This window comes from Triturus cristatus, chromosome 2_1, assembly GCF_964204655.1.
Source record: "Triturus cristatus chromosome 2_1, aTriCri1.1, whole genome shotgun sequence".
Classification (NCBI taxonomy): Eukaryota; Metazoa; Chordata; class Amphibia; order Caudata; family Salamandridae; genus Triturus; species Triturus cristatus.
The window spans coordinates 448,182,419-448,206,357 of record NC_140581.1 but is presented as its reverse complement, the minus strand read 5'-3'; the positions used below and the strand labels follow the sequence as shown (position 1 = coordinate 448,206,357).

At 44.2% G+C, this 23,939-nt stretch overlaps 1 protein-coding gene across 1 annotated transcript in view; it reads right to left on the bottom strand.

Moving 5' to 3' along the window:
- Window positions 1-6,821: 6,821 nt before the first annotated feature.
- LHFPL2 (LHFPL tetraspan subfamily member 2) overlaps window positions 6,822-23,939 on the bottom strand; it is a 418,004-nt gene continuing 400,886 nt past the window's right edge. Inside the window, exon 7 of the mRNA XM_085632259.1 lies at window positions 6,822-11,265. Coding sequence (XP_085488385.1) covers window positions 11,009-11,265 — 257 coding nt within the window. The 3' untranslated portion in view covers window positions 6,822-11,008. The remainder of the gene's footprint in view (window positions 11,266-23,939) is intronic.

The following is a 23,939-nucleotide window of genomic DNA, read 5'->3' as shown; positions in this document are numbered from 1 at the left end:
AAAAATGTATTTCTCTATGTCCCTGTGATTGAATGAGGCACTAACCAATTATTCGTGGGAGTTATTACCGACTAAAAATATTTGGGGGAGGTTCTGTGATTCTTTTTGTTGATTTTTTCCCCTGCTTTCCTCCCCTATTATTTAGTTTTTCAGGGGCCCTCTTTAGTTTATTTCAAGCCTTTCAGTTCCTCCTGTGGGGGTTCATCTAAAGTTCTTTCTTGCAAAATGGCAGTCTCTGACTGCAGATCCTTGGGTCCTCAACTCCGTCCAAGGCTATCTTATAGAGTTCTACGCTCCTCCTTTCCAGGTTTTCCCCCCTACTCTCGCCTTCTCAATCAAAATGACCGCTCTCATATCTTCAGAGGTTCAGTCTTTGCTCCAAAAACACGCCATTCAGGTGGCGCCTCTGGATGCTTCAGGTTTCCCAAGCTCCATCTTTCTAGTTCAAAAGAAAAACAAAAAGATACGTCCGGTCATAAATCTCTAATGGTTCAATCAGTTTGTGGTCTATCGCCCCTTCAAATTGGAGACCATCATTCATCTCCACGAATCTCTTCGATTGAACGACTGGATGGTTAGAATAGATCTTCAGGACGCCTATCTCACGGCTCCTATCCACCATTCTCACAGAAAATGTCTTTAATTTCAATGGTTGGGAGTCTCTTACCATTTTTGCTCTCTCCCCTTCGGACTGTCTTCAGCCCCATGGTGTTTCACCAAGATCATGAAACCCGTAGTGACTTACTTGAGATCCCTAGGGTTCCGTTTGATCATTTATCTCGACGACATCCTCTTGATGTATCTGGACAAAATAACTATCTCACTTAAGGATTACTCAGTCTCTTTTTTCCGACTTGGATTTTCTCCTAAGCCCCGAGAAGTCTATGCTGGTTCCTTCCCAAAAAAATCGACTTCCTAGGTATTCTGGTGGATTCCTCCACCACTTCCCTTCATCTTCCCTAAACAAAGGTTGCCACCATCAAGTCGGAGGTTTCCCAAGTTCTCAGACACAACTCAGTTTCTCTCAGATCTCTTGCAAGGGTCGTAGACCTGCTATCTGCCTCTATCCAGGCTATCTTTCCCGGCCCTCTCCCATATCGGGCTCTTCAGCGCTTAAAAATTCGACATCTGCGTCGAGGCCTGGCTTACTCCGACCTCATTTCTTTAGATCAAGAATCCCGTTCAGAACTACAATGGTGGATAGACCATTTAGATACCTGGAACGGCAGAACAATTTCTCCTCAGTCCCAGATCTTGTGTTAGAGTCCGATGCAAGCTTGACAGGTTGAGGCGCCCGGTGTGGCACGATGAGTCGAGATTGCACATAAATTGTTTAGATGCTTGCCTGCTCCTTTGCGATCAGGAGCCTTGCAAAAAACAGGGTGCGTTGCTCTAGCCTTCTCTGCATGGACAATGTTTCTGCGGAGGCGCTACATCAACCATCTCGGTGGCACCAAGTCAAAACCCCTCGCAGAGTTAGCAAAATGTCTTTGGGAGTTCTGTCTCCTCAACAAGATCTCTGTCAAGGCAGAATACCTTCCGGGCAACCTCAATTCCATAGCAGACTGGCACTCTTGCTACCTTCGCGATTCCAGCGATTGGAAGCTTCTTCCATCCGTCTTTCACTCTCTTTGTCAAAAGTGGGGCCTTTACATATCGACCTCTTCGCCTCTCGTCTCAATTCTCAATTTCCACAGTTCTTCAGTTGGCGGCCGGATCCTTCGGCCCTTGCGACAGACGCTTTTCTCCAGGACTGGTCTTCTCACCTCCATTATGCCTTTCCTCCTTTTCTCATGATCAGCAGGGTGCTAGCTCAAGCAGCTCGGCAACGAGCGTCCATGATTCTAGTAGCCCCTTTCTGGCAATCCCAGGTCTGGTTCCCATCTCTTCTGGAAATGGCGATGGATTTCCCAATACTCCTTCCCTCTTTCAACAACCTTCTCTTGAACCCCTCGGGACTTCCTCATCCTCTGATTCTAGACAACACACTGACTCTGTCCGCTTGGATGATCACAGGTCTATCCCATCTGTCGACGGCATTTCGCAAGAGGCTTCTCTCCATCAGCAGGGCCTGTGCCCCAGGAACGACTAAAGCTTACAAGTCAGCTTGGTCTTTATGGGCAAGCTGGTGTCTGGGAAAATGTGTCGATCCCTTTTCAGCGTCTTTAACTTACATTGTCAACTTCTTAGCTTCTGAGGCCAGCTCAGGTAAGTCTTATAGGACTGTCAACCTCTACCGATCGGCAATTTCTCTCAATCATTCACCTATTGATGGTGAGCCAGTTGGTGAACACCCCCTTATTTGTCGACCTCAAGGGTAAGTTTTCCAAACCTACTTTATCTAAATACTCTAGAATATGGGATGTGAGCCTGGTTCTTAAGCTCTATCGATTGGCCGGACAATGCCAATCTTTCCTTGAAGATGCTTTCTGCTAAGCTCACCATGCTCTTATGCCTGGTTTCCATTAAACGTGTTTTCGATGTCAAAGCCATGGATGTGTCCTCTCGTTAATTCACTCCTTCTGGTGTATTGTTTCATATTAATAAACGTACAAAAACTAATTTGAATTCTGTTTTTTACCCTTATTTTCCTGACCAACCTAAGCTGTGTGTAGGATTATGCCTCAAGGTTTACGAACAACGTACCTTTGATCTCAGAACGTCCTCCCATTCTCAGCTCATTTCCTTTCAAAAACCTCACAATCCTGTCTCCTCTGCTACCCTTGCCCGCTGGGTTCGTTGGGTCATGTCACTTGCAGGCATTGATGTTTCTGTCTTTGGGGCCCATTCTGCCAGGGGAGCCATGGCTTCCAAACCTTTTGGGCCGGCTCCTGGTTGCAGGACATTCTGAGATCAGCAGATTGGTCTAATGATAAAGTTTTTTGTATTTTTTGTTGCAAGCCTTTCATTTCTGCTGTTTCTTCTGATATTAATATGCTTTGAACAAGCATAATATGAGCCTCTGGTCTTGCCATAAAATGTAGATTTTCCTAATAAGTTATGACGGAATGCCTTAATTTTATTAAAGACACGGAGGAGAGTATAATCCCACCGCAACACTTCTAACTTGTGTTTGTTTCCCTCCCTTTAGGGACTCTAGCCTTGCCACCGGTTTCCTCATGATTTACCTCAATGTCCTAGTCGGAATGATACTCATCTACTTGGTGTTCCATCTGGTTCGATAGTCCCTGTTGGTGCGGACGTCGCCAGGACCTCGTTGTTGGACCTTAGTCAAGATTTGTTTACTTGGACTTTGACTTTATGCATTGTTTTTTCTATTGTTTCACTCTTTATGAACTCTTCTTAACTTGCTCGCCGAAGAAAAGAGGGCTGTTCACAGTCTGACCCTTCATTATATCGTAGGCTGCCCGTTCATTGGTTGACTCTGTAGTTTCCCCGTTGGCCAGTCTCGCACTTGGCTTGTTGGGAACTGTAGTTTGTATCCTTTTATCTTGGCTGCTATACCTATAAAGCAAGATTGAAAAGCATAATACTCGCCTCCGTGTCTTTAATAAAATTAAGACTTTCCGTCATAACTTATTAGGAAAATCTACATTACTCACCTGTACAACTCATACCTTTTTACTTCCCTGCCTCACAAACCTTGGTGAGCAGCTTCCTTCACGCAGGGAGGGGCCTAAGCCTCCAAGTTAATCCCTCCACAGCACTTTGTCCGCTAGTTTATCACGGTGATGGCATGCGTGGTGTGAACACTTGCCCTCTTGGCTTTCCGCAGCATCGGATGGTCAGCGCCCGGCACCCCGTGGGGGTTTTTTCTTCCTCCCCTCCTGCTCGGAGCTGAGAAATCAGGATCCAGGGCCCCATGTCTTCTCTGCTACCTCCCAGTGTGCACAGCTGGGCCCTGGGAGATAGGCCTGGTCTCCTGCAGCTTGTGTCACCTGCTTCCACTGTGGTTCAATGCTCGGAGTAAATACAAGCTCAGTGCTCCTGAGGTGCCTTCCCCTCCGTGGGTGGGTTTTGCAGTGTAGGTGGTGCCAGGTTGGCTGTGCTTCAACAGATTCTGCAGGGCTCGGAGGAGCAATTTTAAATCTTATCCGTCATTGTGTGCGGCTCGCCACGCCTACCTGTGACAGCCTTTTCAAAGCTTTTTCCCAGGGAAGGTAGGCTGGTAGTTTGCCACATTTAGTTTTGTTCAGCAGTGGTTGTTTGCCCAGTTCTGACACCATTTGGAAAACTGCCTTGCATGAGTAATGGATCAATTATGTCGACAAATGGAATGACAGCGTTGCCGGGTATTTCATTTACTTATCTTTAGCCTACAAGATTATATCATATTCACTTGAAGTGGTCTTCAGGGATTGGAGTTGACTAGGTCATTTAAGAATAGGGTGTTGTAGGTTGGCTGTTTGAATGCACTCAAGGTGGAATCATCATGGGGATGTTGGGTACCACAGTTGAAATCATTTGTATATGCATCCTATCAATCTTGCCCGTGAAGAAGCTCTCAATGGCAGCGTACTTAGAATGGATGACAGGTGGGGATTGCTTGGTATTCATAGGAGTGTTGCTTTTGTTGGCGGCATTGCAGATGGTCAATTGCAGATGGTCTTGAAGTAAGTGACCTTGGTTTCCGTGATGAGCTGTCAGTTTGGTATGTAATTATTTTAGGGTGAGCCAGTCAGAGTGCATCAGTATGTACCTCAATCTTTTCTCTTATCTTCTGATGGCACATTTGCCATCATTGAGCTCCCAGAAGTACCACAAATGCTTCCTTGTAAATGGTTGTGGTGCAGCTGTCCTCACCATGGGCTCGTAATTTGATAGATGACTTTGTTTCAGCAGAGAGAGGACTTCATCCAGCTTCTTCTTAGTTCTTGGATCTCTGAAGTATACACGTGTGGCTGGGATAGCTTATGCATTTATAGTGAAGAGTAAGTTATTTCAGCTGGGCTTACGGCAGATAAAGTTCCTTATTTTATGCACTTACAATGCTGGTCTCTTCCTGGGAAGCCTGGGGGAACCTCTTGTGTCAACATTTCAACATGGAGGGACATATAACTACCAAGCTAACGAGGAGCTGACCTTTTTGTTGATTCTGGGTACTACTTGCAAATCAACCCTTTACCCCCATCGACTGACGCCACTGGTTGCTGTGCTTCCGTAGGGGGACCCAGAGATTATACTGCTTCACTGCCTTCACTGATGGTAGCAGACCATGGAAGAGGCTCTGTTGCACAACAGTCCTGTGCCCTCTCCCTTGTGAATCTGATTTCAGTCCCTCAATATGGAAGTTTGCCCAGTCTGTATCCTCCTATGTTGCTCGAAGGAGGGGTAGTGGAGCCTGTCATAACTTATTTGGTAGTAGCTATAGAAAGATGAAATTTGGGTGGGGTAATTGGTCCAGTTTGCTGGGGGTTGTATGTGCAATCTGGCATGTGTTATCTTCAGGGAGACAAGGCAGGTCTGGGGGGGCGGAGAAGCTTTTGAGCAAGCAAATGGGGAGTGGGAGGCTTGGTACCCACACAAGTTCTTTCTGCTTTCACGATCAACCTGGAAGGTTGGAAGAGGCCAATGGGGAAAGAGGTCTTGCTCATTAAATATCAAGGAAACCGCTTCAGTGCACTGAGAATTGTCACACTGTCCATTCAGACTCCATCAATGATAATGCAGATCTAGAATCAACAAACTTGTTATCACCACTGTGACAAGAGATGTGTGTGTCTGCCCATCGGATCCTCCCTTTAGGTCAAAGGAAAACCAACCATCAAGAGTCTCCCCTAACAGAGTCGGGAAGCATAAATCGAAGAACAGAGAATAAACACACACAACTGGGTCTCTGGAACAATATAGACACTAGTAAAAGACTATAATGTCTACCACCTATCAGAATAATTTGATGGGTGCTTTCAGTATCATAATGATGGCCTTAACTATGCGTTTGTTCGATGTAGTTTCCATATTCTTTTATTTCAGCTGCTAAACTCACAATCCTCATGATCAATAATCAGCGCTATGGCTGGTGGTCCTGAAAACAGTGTATTAAAGGCCAGCATACTAGGTGCAAAAGAAGGACACCAGAGCAGCTGCTCGTGAAACCCCTGCCACTAACTTAGGAGTCGTTTTGTGGAGCTGAATGAAGTAGTGCTTTTTTAGTTGCTTATATCCTGACATTGTTTACCCCACAAAGGAAGTTTGCATCTTTTTGATCGGTGCAGAGAGGGCGGTGTAGTTGACAAAGTTTGAGGTCGTTCCTTTTCTTTCCTGCTAGTACAGACGCACTTGCTGTATGTAAATTCATAAAGTCTTCCCTACGACTACCAAAAAACGCACAGACGTACTAATAGCAGACTGTGTGGTATGCATGTGCTTCGAGAAATACCCAGGACATACATACACAGTTACATGTGTTAAAAGGCATGTGAACAGTAACATCTCGGGCATAATGTCTGTGTGTCGTGGAAGGTGGACCATTATGTATGATTCCACGCATGTCTTGTTTGCCCTACAGCATGAGTTTCTGTTGTACATGGAACTGTAGCTTTTGTATAAACCTTTGAACCACTTGACCCTGGGCATCAGCATACAATAGACCCCCAACCCAAGGTGACATGGAAGGACCCCATGACTGTGTAATTCAGTATCAGACATGAGGCAATATCCTAACATGGTTAGACCACAAACATTTAGAGAGTCATGACTTGCACATAGGAAAAGCCACCACTTTTGGTCTCCCTTCTAATGTCACCTGGTGCACATTTAAGTTGCAATGTTCCATACACACTTCAAAACCTTGGTGTGATAGCACATGTGAAACATATAGACGCACACAGACCCTTTAAAAAAGAAACAGACAAATGTACTTTATATAATACAAGTTTACAAAAGTTTATCTAACCACAGGAGAACATGTCAGTACAAAGAACATATCAATAGGTTAAAACTTTGAGCTAATCATCGTCCCACACAGGTTTCACAGAATCCACGGCAAACATTTCAGACGGTTGGTAAATCAACAAAGCAAAATACGATTAGTACAACTCATCAGTTTATCCATTAAAATACAACTGCAAGGCAAGAAAAAATGAATTTCTTTGAAGGCCTCAATGCAGGAATGGCTTATAGAGGGTGAAACGCAGAGAAAAAGTGAGTGTATTATAATGTTTATAAGAATGACACTTAGGGTATAGTCCAGCTGAACCAGTACTTACACGCTTATCTCTGCACAAGCACACTTCCCTTTTGCACTATTACTAGTAGGTTTGGCGCTTCACAAGCCTACCCCTATTTTCAGCAGTCAGAGGAACACAGTAGCTGAACAGGGCCTGCTGTACATAAACATCCCTCTGGCTGCAGGTTCCCAGCGATGGGTGGCCTGGAAGAACTAATTACCACACAGTGAAAAAATGTGTATTCTTTGTATATGATGAAGAAAAAGCCCTTAAAAGAACCAGCGGCAGCCACTATATCACTTCCAACAATTCTGTAAGGCCCAGAGAGTACCTGCCTGGGGTAGTTTGATACCTTATAGCAATTGTAGATGCATTTCTCTGAAAACATGTTCTTTTGTACGATTTCATACGCGCTCAGGCCCATTTTTTTTTGCAATAATACAAGTCAGTGTGTGCCCTAAGGCTGTCATGTATGACAATATCAACCAGACAGATCTGAGCAAGCTGAAGGCGGAGTAGGTGGCTTTGCCCAAACATGTGCTGAGATATGTGGCATTAGTCACGCTCACCTTCAGGGCCAAGCATCTCGCTAGAAATCCCCTACACTTTCCATGTTAGCAGGTGCTCACTGTGTGATTTTTTTTATTTTTTATTTCAGTCCTTGTAAACTGGGTGGGAAAAAAAAAACTTTTGCTGTCCCAACATCGAACAGAGGATGGCCTTCCTTGTACGAGGAAGCACCTTGCTAACAAATCCTGACATATCCCGTGGAGCAGTTCCATTTGATGGGAGATGTTCTGGTGTGGGACATCTTCAATGCACTTCAACCTTTCGCAATGACACTAAACAGGTGTCTTAATGAGGACCTATTTGAGAGTAATCGGCAGGCCAAGTGGAATGAAAAGATTTGATTCATTGTGTGGTACATTAAATCATCTACATCAACATAGCATGCCAAGGACACCGCTGCATCTACACACCACTACACTGACACTGCGAGAATTAGGGCATGTGCTAGCTTCAGGGTGAGAATAACAGGTAGTGTTAGGTTAAAGTTTATGACTACGCTTAGGGTTGCAATTAGGGTTAGAGTATGGTGTGAATTTGGTTTACAGCAAGAGTTAGGGGAAGCAGCAGGTGTAGACCCTGGTTAAACGCAGGAGCAAAGATAGAATTATGGGTAATTTAGGGTTATGAGTGGTTTAGTGGTATTATAAGGGCTAGTGTAAACATGTAGTAGTGTTGATGAAGTGGCAAGTTATCTTATGTAAACACTCTGTGAACCTAGTGGTAGTTTGATGCAGCGGTTTTCTGTAGCCTTAGGTCAATGCAGTGGTGTTAGAGGTGGCGGCATTCAATTGTACCCGGCAGCGTGCGATGATTTGGTAAGCAGACACCTCTTTGCCTAGTCACTTTCAAGGATTCTTCAAACCATAATTTTCTGCACAAATGTGTGCATTGAAATCCTTTTTAATACTTAATTTGTGGCTTTTTAAGCGCTTTTATAAAGTTTTAGCAAATTCCACAAAATGGCTTCTAGCATAGTCAAGTGGTACTGGAAGAAATATGCAATATTTTATGTTCTGTTCACTTTCTTCAATATAACTCTGGTTACATTCTTCGTCTAGAGCTAAAGCATCTTTTGCCTAATATTTGATACAGTACAACACTCAATTCACAGTACTGAATTTGGTACATCTTAATACTTTGAGTCCCAAGAGAATAATGTGCTTGGAGCGTAAGATTCAAACACAGAATATGGCCATGGAGGTAAGTGGATTTGAAGACAGCACCTTCCTTTACCGCTAGCACCTACAGAAACAGATTAGGTTGACTTTATATCAGTCTTGTCAGGATAGCTGTTAATGTAAGATTCTTGGCCAACAGATAGATTACTAAGTATTGTACAACTCTTGCTCTCCAAGAGGACCTTGCCATGTGTGCGGACGTGGTCTTCAAGAAGGTCCTCCCAGTTTCTCCTACACATGGTCCGGTCCAAGCAGTTCCACCATTTTACATTTGTTGACGAGACTTACTGGCATATGACTTCTCCCATCTGGGGAAGGTTACATGAAACACAATAATGGCACCAACTGCGCATTTTTGAGCAAACAGGGCAATAGTTTGCAAGGTGATGATCGACGTGGGGGGGCTGGGGAGCTGCGTGCCGTGGAAGTAGTGCAACATAGTGACAAGGAATCTGCGACTGTTACTGTAACAGCCCCTGGAAGAGTCACCATTATGTGTGTGCCCTGTTGCACATGGACATCTTTTAAAGTCCATGTTGGTCAAACGACTCTAGCTCGATCACGGTGTCCCATGGAATGGGCAGTTTCACCCAGCGATGAGGGTTTTGTAATGAGTCCAAACCACAGACTGCCATCACACTGCATCTCACACTGGTGAGGACGTTCAAGTGAAATAACGTGTTTTAGGAGGGAGAATTCAAGAAGAGGAAATGCATAAAGCATGCAACTTTAGGTTGAAAAGAAGTCTTTTTTGGTGTTTTTTTGGGGTAGGGGTGAATGAAGCAAACTAATGAGGAAATCCCAGGTGGAGAAAAGCGAGCGTTCACTTCTGGTTTAGTGCAAGATTAATAAAGAAAATGGCAGACATAGATGTTTGAATTGATACCTAAAAGGCTGCAATACACACTGTGTTAAAGAAAGACTACTAATACGATCCCAAACACCTCTCAGAGGTAATCCGAGTTGAAGTAAAGTCAATGACTTGAATGTCTTTGTTGCCGCACAATGTCTTCTGTGAAAAGATGGGCTCTTTTTTCTGGGAGGAAAGGCGATGCCTCGCAACTGAGGGTTTAGGCCGAGTCAGTCCACAAACACTTCACATTCCATTCTGTACATTCATTACATAATACAAAGTTGTGTGGGTCAATTGTCCTTTCAGCACACACATTAGCTTGGATGGTGCTGAACGTATGCATGGCCAAGGCAAGAACGGCAGTTGTGGTTATACTTGCGTTGACAGTCAGTGTATGGTGGTGTCGGCACAACGCGGAAAATATGTGACTTTTTCTCAACACTGATGGAGGTTCCCTATTCACTTGGCTGGGTGTGCGATGGGCGTCACACTTTATTAGGTTAGTTGGGCTGTGGCACTACCTAGAGAAGTACCATTTACTTGCACCCTTACAACTGAGTTAACAAAAACCGGTAGAGGGGCCCAAACCCTCAGCAGCTTTATTTCATATATTAAACAGTGGTTTGGTCTGCTGTGACGATGAGAACTAAGTGGTTTATGCAAGTTGTACACGACCCGCTGCCCCACCAACCACCATGTTCAACTTTCAGATTACAAACATTTGCATTCAGGAGCTGTGGTGCTATTTCCTTCACTAATACAGCACTTACCAATGTCCAGTCATACTATGCAGTGCACACAAAAAGCAGATAAAGCAGTGGTGACCGCATGGCATTTCACACTGATCAATGGCAATAGCCAAAAACAAACTTATGAGAATATCAATTTTCTCTCTGTGACTGCAATCGAAGGCTTGCTTATGGCTATGAAAAGCCCTCTAAAGTGACTTGGAAGGCTGGAAAGAAAATGAGGGAAAGTACAACAAAATTGCAATTCACTACATTGATTTCCCATAGTCTGTAAACTATTTACATTGTCTTTCGTTTAGGTTTGATATCGCAGGCAAAACTCCACCCATGCACAGTGCACCTTCCCTCCTCTGCTTCCCAGAGAGCCTCTGTGCCACCGGTGATGAAATATTGCTTGGAGAGTTCAAAGGTCAACACATGAGCTTATTCCCACAGGGTGTGTGTGGCAGGTAAACAGCATTGATCCCTTTATCAAGTCAATGGAGATGAGAGCCAGCTTCCAAGCCGCTGACCAAGGGTCCTTTGCCGTTAAAGCAGGCAGATTAGGTTCTTCCCCTCTTCAATTTCCTCTTGCACCTTGTCGCTGGAGGTGGCGATCTCGGCCTGTGCCGAGAAGACCGCGCAGATGAACGTCAGCACAGTGGCTCCAATGGCGGTGTAGAAGGCCCAGCCCACAGAACATTCTCCAAGCTTATAGGCCGAGGCATACTGTCCACAAAATCCAACAGCCTTCTGGCAACCCCAGCCTGCAGGGTACAGAATCAAGCCTAGGATCAGGAACAGGCCTGAGGAAGGAAACAAGACAGTCAGTAACAAGTCACTGCCCAAACTGTTCAAATCCACAATCCAAATCAGGCAGTTAGTGAAATCACTACAAATAATAGTAGGTAAACATGTGGGCTTGAGGACACTCAAAACTTCACAGCGCAAAAACAAGTCTTTAAATCTAGACCTGCATGAAATAGTGGCATGAACTCTCCCTCACAGCTGGGATGCAAGAATATTTGTCACAAAAGAGTAATTTTTGGGGCTAAACCACAAAACGTTCAGACATCGAAGTTTTATTGTGCAGGTAAAAAGTTGGATTTGCAGCCGGAAAAAAACAAGGTGGCAATAGAAAGTGTAAGACTTCTCCTCAAACACGGTTTCACATGGTTATGCACATTTCCACCCCACTTACGCCAACAGATTATCTGGCCTGTCAGCAATCCTCAGAAGAATGCAAACAGGGGAGAAGCAAGCAAATACAACTGTTTGCAACTATTTCCATGCATATTCCTGCGGAATATGGGAAATCCACAGAATGTCAGAAACTGGAGCACATTCTAGAAAGAAATCTTTGTGGAGGACATCCATGATGTGTACATTTCAGGGTTTTAATTGCTGTTCTTTGTGGACCGGCCCATTTGAACACCACTGTGACTGATTCATAATACAGAGAAAGAAATAATATTATACACTGTGACCAGTATGATCACTTAGTGCTAAAAAGTCCATTATAGGCAAGATAACTCTTGAGAATGTAAATGATTTCCATTTATATGTTTTGTATGTACATTTATCTTAATTAAATAGTCTGAAAATCTGGCATGGATGGGCATCCTGTACTCCTCCTGGGTATCAAACTGTCATGCAAAATCACATAGGCAAAAGAGGAGGCAGACTAGATGTTCTATTCAAGGAAACAATAAATCTCAAAGCTTACGACGTTTCCATATATGGGCCCTCATCACTAGATGCAACCCTACACCAACTTCCTCCTTTACACCACCACCTAGCAATGCAACATTCCCAGATACGTTTCTAGGCACAGTTTCAACCATTATGACACTACACTCCAACCTAAGCATCATTTGTGACCTAAAAGTATGGTTGGCAAACCTAACATGCCCACTCCAAAAACTATCATCAATGGCCTAGACTCACTGAATCTACATCAGATCATCCCCAAACCTCACATATCGCGGACACATCCTAGATGTCATTTTTTCAAATACACAACTAGTTATCTTTCAAAGGATTACTCCAGTCACATGGTCAGACCCCTATAAACACCACAACTCTCCACATCTAAGGCCACCTTACATGTAACCACATATTGACTGTGGACTCAAACTCAATAGTGAGAACTTAGAAACACATCTAACATCCAACACAGATCTAGACAAATTCAGTTTAAAAGCTCTGGGTTTCTTCAGGAAGCTTTTGATATCCTAATACCAGTAAAACAACAAAACAAGGCAAAAGAAAACCAGCACCTTGGGTGAATGCAGAACTAAAAAAGATAAAGCAACAAATTGCAAAGCTAATACACATCTGGCTCAAAACAACCACTCAAGACCAACTTCACATACACAGGCTTAACAGAATATACCAGCCAACTATCAAAAAAGCTAAAAGAAATGTACCAATCAAACAGAATTCAAAATGCTAAATGTGCAAATAAAGAATTTCGTAGAATTCTCACTTGAATTTCCCAAACAACTACAGATCGAACCGATTACAAATGGACTGTTCCTGGGCAAACTGATAGAATGAACTGCATTCACCAAGATGTCACAATTCATTGAAGATAACTTCATACTGTCCGAGGTGGGTTTTCAGCTGATGCAGGATATCTATCCAGAGGGGTCGTTTCTCACACTGGACACCCTGCAATATATCAGTAATTCTAAATTGTTGTTTAGATTTGCGATGCACAGACTTAGACAAGCGATCAGGGCTCACTATGACACATACCCTCTTGAACCTCTTACGTTGATGTCTTTACAATTCGTGCTTACTACTTCCACTAACAAAAAACTGATCTCCAGGCTATATAGGTTGATAAAGGAAGAATAAATGAGTCAGCCGGCCAGAAGCTGTGAGAGATGGAAAGCTTGTTTACTTGCTCCGATATCGGAGAAAGATTGGAAATATGTATGTGAATTAACGGGTACCCTTATTACCTACGATCTCAAGACCAAAGGACATTTGGGAGCCCCTAAGACTCTTCTGAAAAGGGCAGCTAGAGCAGAGTGACGAGGGCTAGTGGTTATAGCGTGGAGTAGTGTGTGGTCTAGATGTGTGGTATGAGTGAATGGAAGGGAGATGCTCTATTATTCCAACACGACTGGGATTATTGCTCAGGAATGATGTGGGGGTTTAATTGTCTTGGTATTATAATTTGGTGTCTTTATGTATTTTGTTCGATTTGTGGGAAAGTTTTTGTTTAGGATTATTCACGCATACTGCTGATATGCTACATGAATATTTTTGTCATTTTATTTTTGTTATTTTTTTGTGATGTCTTCGAAAAATAAAATTAAAAAAAAACACAAAAACAAACTTCATACTGTCCGACTTCCAAACAGGATTCTGTCCAGAAAGAGGCACAGAATCTGCCCTCATCCCCATCTGGGATGACCTTAAAAACACAGTAGAACAGAACAGGGTCGCTGCATTACTTCTTTCACCTTTTAGCTGCCTTCAACACAGTTCATCATGACTCTAATCTACAGACCCTACAAACAGGCATAGAGGGGCCTACTCAACTGGATTGCATCATACCTCCAAAATCGAAGCAGGGTCATCCATACTACCTCTTTCTCAACCAAAACGTACTTCACAAAAGCAAGGGTCCCTCAAGGCTCTGTTATTTCCAGTGGTGGCCAGCGGCAAATGAACTTGGTGGGGTGAATATTTAACCCACTGGCAGACACGCATAAAAAAAACAAAAAAACAGCAGTACCCTTAGGTTCAATGGAAAAGCTCTCAATTGTGGTCCATTTTAAACAGTGTTTATAACGGGCCACGGTTGAGAGCTCTGGAGCGGAGGCTGCAAGCACTGAGAGTTTCTCACAATGCCGGTCATTGAGTTGATTCAATTTAAAATAAAAGATTTACTTACCCAATGACTTGTGCTCGGTGCTCCTCTTTGTCTCCGCAGTTGGTGGCTCCAGCACAGGCTACCGCCCAGAGCCTCATCTAACTCCTCTAGCAATCCAGGCACTGCTCTCACGCTGCTCATAGAGCAATGGGGGAAGCAACAGGATTGGTTGGAGCGTGCTGGTTCAATGCTCCTTCAAGCACTGTGGGCCTGTGCTTGCTCTCCACCCAGCTGTCTAAGACCGCTCGGGTTGGAGTGTTAAGTGCGCATGTCAGACTGGTCGTGGCTAGACAGTCAGCCAAAGTGACATGCACACTTAAAACTGTGCACACTGTTCCTCCCTGCTGCGGACCCCGCCCTCAAACTTGGCTGCTGCCAGTATGAAAAATAAAAGGGCAATAAATTTGTATTATTACCATTTTATTTTTCATGATTCTTGCACTCGCAACAGAGGGGCGATGCTCCTCCGCCCTCATGTAGGCTACGCAGATTATCTCCCCGATGCTTTTCAACATCTACACAAAGTCATTACTGGCAACGATCAATGAATTTCAGCACACGTTATAACAACGCAGATGACACACAAATACTTCTTAAACGGGAAAGTCCCAACGACATTGGGAACTGAAAAATCTTCCATTGCCTCCCAGCCTTTGAGCAGTGGATGAAATGGAGCCCTTTAAAATATAATGCGTCCAAACCTGAAATACTCACATGTCGCAATTGAAAAAATGATGACCCGCTCTGTGCCTGGCCTGACGGTCTGGGACCACCTCCTTCTAAAGTATCCAAGGAAATAAGAAACCTTGGAATGACCATGACCTCCAAGCTATCAATGAATGCCCAATTGGATAAGTTAGCAACATTAGGCTTCATTGCAATGAAAACTCTGCAGCACATCTTCACCTACCTAGGATTTCCACACAAGGTCCAACCCATTATATATCTTGTACTGTCTATACTTGATCACAGTGTGAATGTCTTTTAGCCATGTTGAACCTGGACTGAAAGCAGCCAATCAGCTGCTTTTATGCAAAAGGCCACTCGCTAAAACAGAAAAGTAAGCATAGTCAATAATGTCTGAAATCCAACGTCGCACTTTCACTGAAAAAGAAGGCAAAATTTTATTATTTATTTTATTTAAAACATTTCTATAGCGCAACTGTCACCTGGCAGGTATCCTGGCGCTGAGAGATTACTCCTAAGATGAAAAGAGACGGGAGACTGGGGAGGGGTTGTGAGGGATTTAGGGGAAGAGCCAAGTTTTAATCCGCTTTCTGAATGGAAGGAGTTGTGAAATTTGGCGGATGTCGACCGGCAAACTATTCCAGAGTTTAGCGGCGGCCACTCTGAAGGATCTTCCCCCAGTCCTTACCTTGTTGAATCTGGGTACCCTCACAAGGCAGGCTGAGGCGGATCGGAGAGTTCTGGTGGGGGTGTACCAGGAAAACATTTTTTGTAGGGATCTGGGGCCAGTTCCGTGTAGTGCTTTGAAGACAAGGCAGAGTGCTTTAAAGGCTATTCGCTGCTTCAAAGGGAGCCAGTGTAGCTCGGCTAAGGCTGCTGTGGCCGAGGATCTCCTGGTCCATCCAAGGGCTAGTTTGGCTGCGGCCGACTGGACTCTTTGGAGTCTGTCCAGTAGCACAGCTGGGGACTCGAGCAGAAGTGCATTGCAATAGTCAAGGCGACTAAGGATAATGCACCTGACTATTAGTGCTCGAGCCTGTGCGGGGAGTAGTGGCATGATTTTGCGTAAAGAACGCAGTAGGGCCGAGCAGGTGGAGACTGTTTTGGTTACCTGCGTTTCCATGCTGAGTTTGTTGTTTAGCATAACACCCAGATTGCGGACACTAGTGACCGGCTGTGGTTTTTCTGGGGTTTCCGGGGGCCAGAATTCCGTGGGGAATAGGCGAGGAATCCGGCTCCCAGTGCAGAACAGTACCTCGGTCTTGGAGGAATTGAATTGCAGGGAATTATTGTGCAGCCAGCCGGCTGTGTCTCTTAAGCAGTCGTGGAACGATTCCATGGGAATGGAGTCTTCCCCCTCCCAGGAGAGGATAAGCTGGGTGTCGTCCGCGTAGTTTATAGTTTTCAGTCTGTGGGATTTAATCGGGGTGATTAGTGGTTTCAGATAAACGTTAAAAAGGATCGGGCTGATGGACGAACCCTGGGGCACCCCGTGAGGTACTGGGGAAAAGGCGGATTGAAAAGGGGGGAGGGACACCGCCTGTTTCCTATCTCGCAGGTATGAGTGGAACCAGAGCAAGGCGGTGCCGTCGACCCCTGCCTCTCTGAGCCTCTTTAGCGGAATGACATGGTTGACCGTATCGAATGCGGCAGACAGGTCCAATAAGATCAAGGCCACTGCGTGGCCCCTGTCTGCACGCATACGAAGTTCTTCCATGGCTGTAAGCACAGCAGTTTTGGTACCATGGGCTGGGCGAAATCCGAATTGGAAGTCGTCCAGAATGTGATTCTGCTCTAGATGTGTCGATAGACAGGAGCTAACCCAGCGTTCCACAACTTTCGCCGGAAAGGGTAGGAGCGATATAGGCCGAAAGTTAGATAGACACTCGGGGTTCAATGAGGGTTTCTTTAGCAGCGGGGTGATGAGTGCTTGCTTCCAGGGGGTAGGGACAAATCCACAACACAGGGATTGGTTGCAGATCCTACGGAGGGTGCGGAAGAGTTCAGTTCCACACGCTTTCCATGTTTTTGGTGGCAACGGGTCGAGGGGGGACCCAGAGGTGATTCCGTGTGCCATTCTCTCAAAGTCTGCTTCCGAGATAGGGGGGAGAGTCTGCAGACATTCCCTGGGTAGGAGTCCTGGGCTCAACGGATCGAGGTAAGTCGTGGCTGCCCCGGGGGAGTTGAGATTATCTTGCGAAGGGGGAATGGCAAGATTGTGGATGATGGTCTCAATTTTGTCCTTAAAGAACTGTGCGAGATTATCAAGTCAAAAAGAAGGCAAAACCAGCCCACGCCCTACCATAAGAAGTTCAACAGAAGCACCGACCCTAATGATGAAAAAACAGGACTATAATAAACATGAACTTGTAGTCTTGCTTCTATGTCCGTGAGCAGCTATAGTTTTGGGGGTTTTGAAGATCTGTTCATCCTTAACAAAATATATCGAACACCTACGTTTCTGGTTTTCTCAAACTACATGTAATAAGTAAGGGGACAGGGTGGCAAGAGCTGCCGACTTTGGAACTGGGAAACTAAGTTCCAATCTCGGCGTACGCTTAACATCCAGTGATTCTGGGTGAATCACGTAATCTCCCCATGTCCATAAAAAAAAAACTTAACAGAGCATGGACGGGGGTGGGGGGATTTAAAGAAGACACTTGGGTCTGTGCGGCACACGCTTTGTTCTAGATGATCCAAAAATGCTTAATAGGTAAACTGGTAGTTCACGGTTGGGTGCTGATGGGTATCTCCCTCTGACCAAAGGAGTCAAATATTACTCAAAATTAAAATGGCGCTGTTTTGACTGAAACAGTGTCCCCATAGAGCACTCCTTTGGAGTGGAACCCCCTCCTTTATTACGTTGAAGGTACACAAGATTCAAACCATATTCTTTGTGTTCTTCACATTTATTTTAAACCATGTTGCGCCACATAGGTATTCAAAGATATCGTATTCACAATTTTATTTGCTAATATATTTCAAAATTTTCGTTTGAATGCATAAATGCAACTTGCTTCAAATCCTGATATAGGATAAATGCTGCTCCCAATGCATTTCGGGACCAAGCCCTTCATCAGGGGAATGTTCTGTAAAACAACTTCCAAAACCAGAAATCTTAATTGGCTCACATTATGTTTATGCATGGTAAAATGAGCTGCAACAGGTGCTTTCTCTGCGCGATTTCTTATTGTGCTTTTGTGTTCAGTTAGTTGAGTTTTGATTTTGTGGTTCCAATCACCGGCTTCCTCTGGTCACGTCACGTTTTCACGTTGCATCTTTCCATCGCTTAAATTGTTTTATCTGATTTCTTTGTATTACGCGCTAGTTTCGTATAACGTGGCTATGTTCAGCCAATGCAGCTCTGTTCATCCTAATAGACTCACCAACACGCTGTGAATTGGATTTTTTCATTTATTTTGTCTTGAAACTTAAAACATTGTTTTATTTCACAGAACATTCCCCTAATGAAGGGCTTGGGAACATTTATCCTATATCAGGATTTGAAGTAAGTGGCATTTATGCATTCAAACAATTTTGAAATATATTAAATGAAATTGTGAATACAATATCTTTGAATACCTTGTGTACCTTCAATGTAATAAAGGAGGGGGTTTCACCCCAAAGGAGTGCTCTATGGGGACACTGTTTCAGTCAAAACAGCGCTACTTTAATTTTGAGGATTTAAAGAGGAAACAGACGGGGATCGAGGAGAAAAGAAGCCACAGGGATGGGGTGGGCGGGAGGGGAAAAGAAGCCACAGGGATGGGGTGGGCGGGAGGGGAAAAGAAGCCACAGGGATGGGGCGGGCGGGAGGGGAAAAGAAGCCACAGGGATGGGGCGGGCGGGAGGGGAAAAGAAGCCACAGGGATGGGGCGGGCGGGAGGGGAAAAGAAGCCACAGGGATGGGGCGGGCGGGAGGGGAAAAGAAGCCACAGGGATGGGGCGGGCGGGAGGGGAAAAGAAGCCACAGGGATGGGGCGGGCGGGAGGGGAAAAGAAGCCACAGGGATGGGGCGGGCGGGAGGGGAAAAGAAGCCACAGGGGTGGGGCGGGCGGGAGGGGAAAAGAAGCCACAGGGGTGGGGCGGGCGGGAGGGGAAAAGAAGCCACAGGGGTGGGGCGGGCGGGAGGGGAAAAGAAGCCACAGGGATGGGGCGGGCGGGAGGGGAAAAGAAGCCACAGGGATGGGGCGGGCGGGAGGGGAAAAGAAGCCACAGGGATGGGGCGGGCGGGAGGGGAAAAGAAGCCACAGGGATGGGGCGGGCGGGAGGGGAAAAGAAGTCACAGGGATGGGGCGGGCGGGAGGGGAAAAGAAGCCACAGGGATGGGGCGGGCGGGAGGGGAAATGTGCACTACAATTAGGGGAAAGGAGTGAGAGAACACAAGCATTTGTATGGAGTGCTTAAACACAATTAAACAAGTAGCTCCGAAAACGGGCGCTGGGGATGGACACAAGTACTTGGTTCATGCTCAGGGGGAGGGCCAAACACAAGAAGAGGCATGAAGCATGCAAGCCATGACAAACAGAACGAAGGATATAAGAGCAACGTTGAAGTGAACAAACGGCAAGCCTATGGGCTGGGACTTGGATACACTTTTCTGACCAGTGAAAGGTTGTCAAAGGGCACTTTGCTTATTTGGCCATTGCAGAATCCATACTACCAAATTATACTGTAGGTTTTTTTTTTAAGAATTCCTGAGTTTTAGCTAAAATGAATGATCCAAAATTGTGCTAAGGTGATCGTGGCATCCTTGTATTACAATAGTTTCTCTATACCTACATGCTTATCTTTGTGCTGTATGGTTACATATTTAGTTTTCACCAACACTCTGTCCTTCTGGATCTAGCTTTAGGCGCATCTGCTAAAAGCCCAGAGGCGCAGGTTTCCAAAGGGACCCCCATCTTTAGTCAATGGAGGTCAGCCCATTTTATCTCCCAGCAAGCTTCTAGGAGTCCTGGCTAACCCTCACGCCCCATCTTCTTCTCTCAGTACAGACTTCAGGATGCCTTCTGCTCATGGTGTGAAAAGACTGGCAGAGGGGGAATCGTCTGCAACTTGATCTCCCAAATGTATCCTCAAGAGTAGAATGTGCGTGGTGTCAACTCTGCGACGTAACCTCTGGGTAGCAATCACCTAGGGCCTCTACTCTAAAACCTGTTCTTTACAGGCGGCCTTCAGCTTGTAAACACGGATGTACACAGGGCTAGCCACTGCAGAACTTCTTCTGATCGCCAGGCCTCACCTTGGTTTACAAGTCTGATGATGAGTAACTACAGAAACAGGAGCTATGGGTGCACATGAATCCCTTCAAATGAACCAACAGCAAAACCAAATCCAAGTGTTTGCTAAGAGAAGTGTGTGGGGAGCAACATTTTGGCCACTTCACCAAATATAATCCTTACTTTTTACCTAGGTCAGAAGTTGCAGTTGTGCTTAAACATGCAGTGTTGAAAAAAAATCCACATTTTGACCGACTGGTGAAGACGGACAGAAACAGTGCTTTAGTGATTGCAACGCACTGCTGCTCGCCATTACCTGAAGAGGTGGGCTAGGAATACCATCATTTCTATATTGCCTCCGCGGAGTCCAACATACACCCAACAGGGCTAGCTCAATGCCAGATTTCTAGGAGAACCACGAGTATGTAAATGACGTCCATTCAGATTTACTGAATTTCTATTTATTTTACTTGGGTATCATAAAAGGGTCTTGGATGCTGCCCTCCTGAAACAATGTTGGACACCCCTGATCTACCTCAATTTAAACAACATGGACGCCAAGCATCTTCAAATTATCCTCGCGTGTTACTTGGAATATTTACAATAGGTTCAGACAGCTATTTGCTCCTGGGTCAGCGTACAATTACTGTTCAATGTGTCATCATTTCCCCACAAATCGGTCCATGATCTGGGCCCTTTTCTGCTATAAATCATGGAGTTTAAGGGAACTCACAGGTTCTTCCTGCAGGGTCTGCACTTCCGGGAGACCTTATTTAACAGCCCTGTCACTCATAGCTTGTCCTGCTCCGTCGGGGGCGGGGCCTCGGCCTCTTCAAACGCGCCTAAAAGTTCATTCAGTAATTCTCGAATGGACACGCTCAATATTCCTGCTGCGCCTCTTCCGCGAGGCTTTGGGCGTTACCAAGCTCCTCAGAGTTTCACATGTTTGTTCTCGAAATGTCAACCTGAAATGGCAGACTGACAACTGAATCCTGGAAACACAGCTTCTGTACAGAACTCAAGCAAGCATGTGAGAGCTTGCAAACAACGTCAGAACTGCCTCCAACTGCCTGGAGAATGTGGCAGCAATGCAACCTTGTAAAAAGATGGAATTCAATCAATATTCGCCTTATTGGATTATTAAAAATAACCATAAAAGAACAGACTAGCATCACATAAAATATGCAATCAAATTACAATAAATAAGTTAAAAGGGAGGCATAAGCAAGTAACAGATTAAAAATTCAGAGTTAGGCCAGCATATTGCATTTTTGAGAAAAGCTCCCACCACAAGACAAACGGTAACATCTGCGGCCATGCAAATAAATTAAAAGGCTGCCTAGCACTGTAGGAACCCCAGCCTTTTGAAAATAGGTAATAGGAATCTTCACTTAAAAGATTCATAACATTTACAAAACAAAGTAAAGTGCAGCAAAACAAATCCGTTTTGCTCTCATTTTTGTGTAACAGAGTAGCATAAAAATCTTGCTCCATCCCATATTTAATCAGAATGCTTGTACCGGTGCACAACATATAACGCCCCCGGCCTATAAATCTTTTCACATGTGCAATAATGTATTTTACAAATGTAAAACCATCTTTAATTTTTAGAAAAAATGCAAAACAATCTAATTTGTAATATTTGTGCTTGCTTTTGTAATCAGAATTACAACACATTTTTCCACAAACTTATACTTCACGCTTGAAACATTAAGCATAAGAAAAATATTTTTTTCGATTTTTCCCTAATACAAATATATAGTTTGTACATATTTACACAGCCACCACTATACAATTGTATTATTCCCCGCCTTTTACAACCACCCCTTAAATGGCAGACCCGCTCATAGAACAGCTCATGCAGGCTTTGAACAAAAGAGCCTGAACAAACCCTATCTTGGACTTGCGTCCACGATGAGGAGCAGCCCAAAGATGAACACGTCACCACGAGCTAATAAAAAACAGCAACCGTCTCATTCACATATTATCCTCACTATTCTAACCATTCGCTGTTGCACTGTGAAACAGCGGGCATTCACAAAAGCCGTTTTGGAGTATGTGAATTAGCATTACTTTGCGTACTCCAAAATACAATTCACAAACTCCTGCCGGAGATGCCCGCCTCGCCCATCTTTTCTGTACGAAGGTCTGAGCCTCGGAGGCAGATCTTGCTACGCGTGTAGGTCAACAATTTAGTAGTAAATATGGGAGGGACAAGGGGGAACGGTTGGAAAATAAGGAATGCTCACTCCCAAATGAGTGGGGTCCAGAGAAACTGATGAACATATTCCTGCCCTAGAACTCCCACGCCCGACAAGCACTCAGACGCGCCTGGCTCGCCCTTGTATAGTATCACAATTTTTGTACTTTTTATATTTACTTTGTTATCAGATTCCTTAGCTTCCTCCTCTGTGACATTTGTTATCTGCCTCGCTTATTCTTGATCCACTTTTCTCCAGGCCTGCTCCGACACGTCCCTCACCCTTATTACATTCTTAGACTGTTCAGGACTATGTCTTGTTCTGCTGGCCAAAAGTTTTTCTCCTCCTGTACTTTCAATTACACTGTTATCTAATCTATAGGTCTCCTATTGCTCAAATGTAAAGCGCTCTGATACCCTCATGGGTCTTGTTCGTGTTATATAAAACTTTTTAAATAAATACTTTTAAAATAAAATTTGCAAGAGAATACATATATGTCAGAGTATATAAATATTATTATAGGTTAGGTACCTCTACCTATGTATATTGTTTTTATGCTTTCTATATGGGTATAAAAATATGCTTAGATAGTAAACAAAAAACACTGAATATACATTCAAACATGACAGGAATGTGTGTGCCTGGGTATGTGGATGATCTCTATATACATGTGTGTAGGTATAGGAGTTTATGCTTCAGTGTATACTGATATATGATTAAGAAAAAAAATAACAGACTATGTAGGTTTATGAACAACATACATGTATTTGACTGGCCACGTACACATTACATTTATGTACAAATATATAGACATACCGATGTATAATATATAGGTGTGTAAGCATGCATGTATGTCTGTGTACATGTATGTTTACATTTTTTATTAGAAAATATTATCAAATAATACCTCCCACCTCTGCCTTTCTCTCCACTCTCAGACTTATCTCAAACTTTTTTGACTACAATGGAGTCCTAAAAATGCTTTCGAAACCATTCTCTTTCCATCTGGTCATCCAACTAACAGGTGCACATGTTCACCAATCCTAATAAGATCTCATATCTTCCCTTTACTAAACCACTTCAAACAAGTGCTTCAACAATTCATCAGGGGTAGTAAGGACTATATAAACAAAAATCCACAATCTACACGAACATTTTACATGAATTTTTAAATGCCTATCCAAACACACTAATTTACACCACCTGTATTCTGCTCGGATGGAATTGTTTTCTTGGACAGATTATATATAAAACGCAAAGCATCCCAATGCAACTAAAACTAAATCCCACAAGGTAATGCAAACCAGACCCACCCCCAAACAAGCATTGGCATAGCCAATAGGTCTCGCTTTTGGGACCTTATAAGTATTCAGTTATGCAGCACAATATCCTTTGTGCAACAACATCAACTGTTGCATGGATAAACACTTATAAAGGTCCCAAAAGCGAGACCTATTGGCTATGCCAATGCTCGTTTAAAA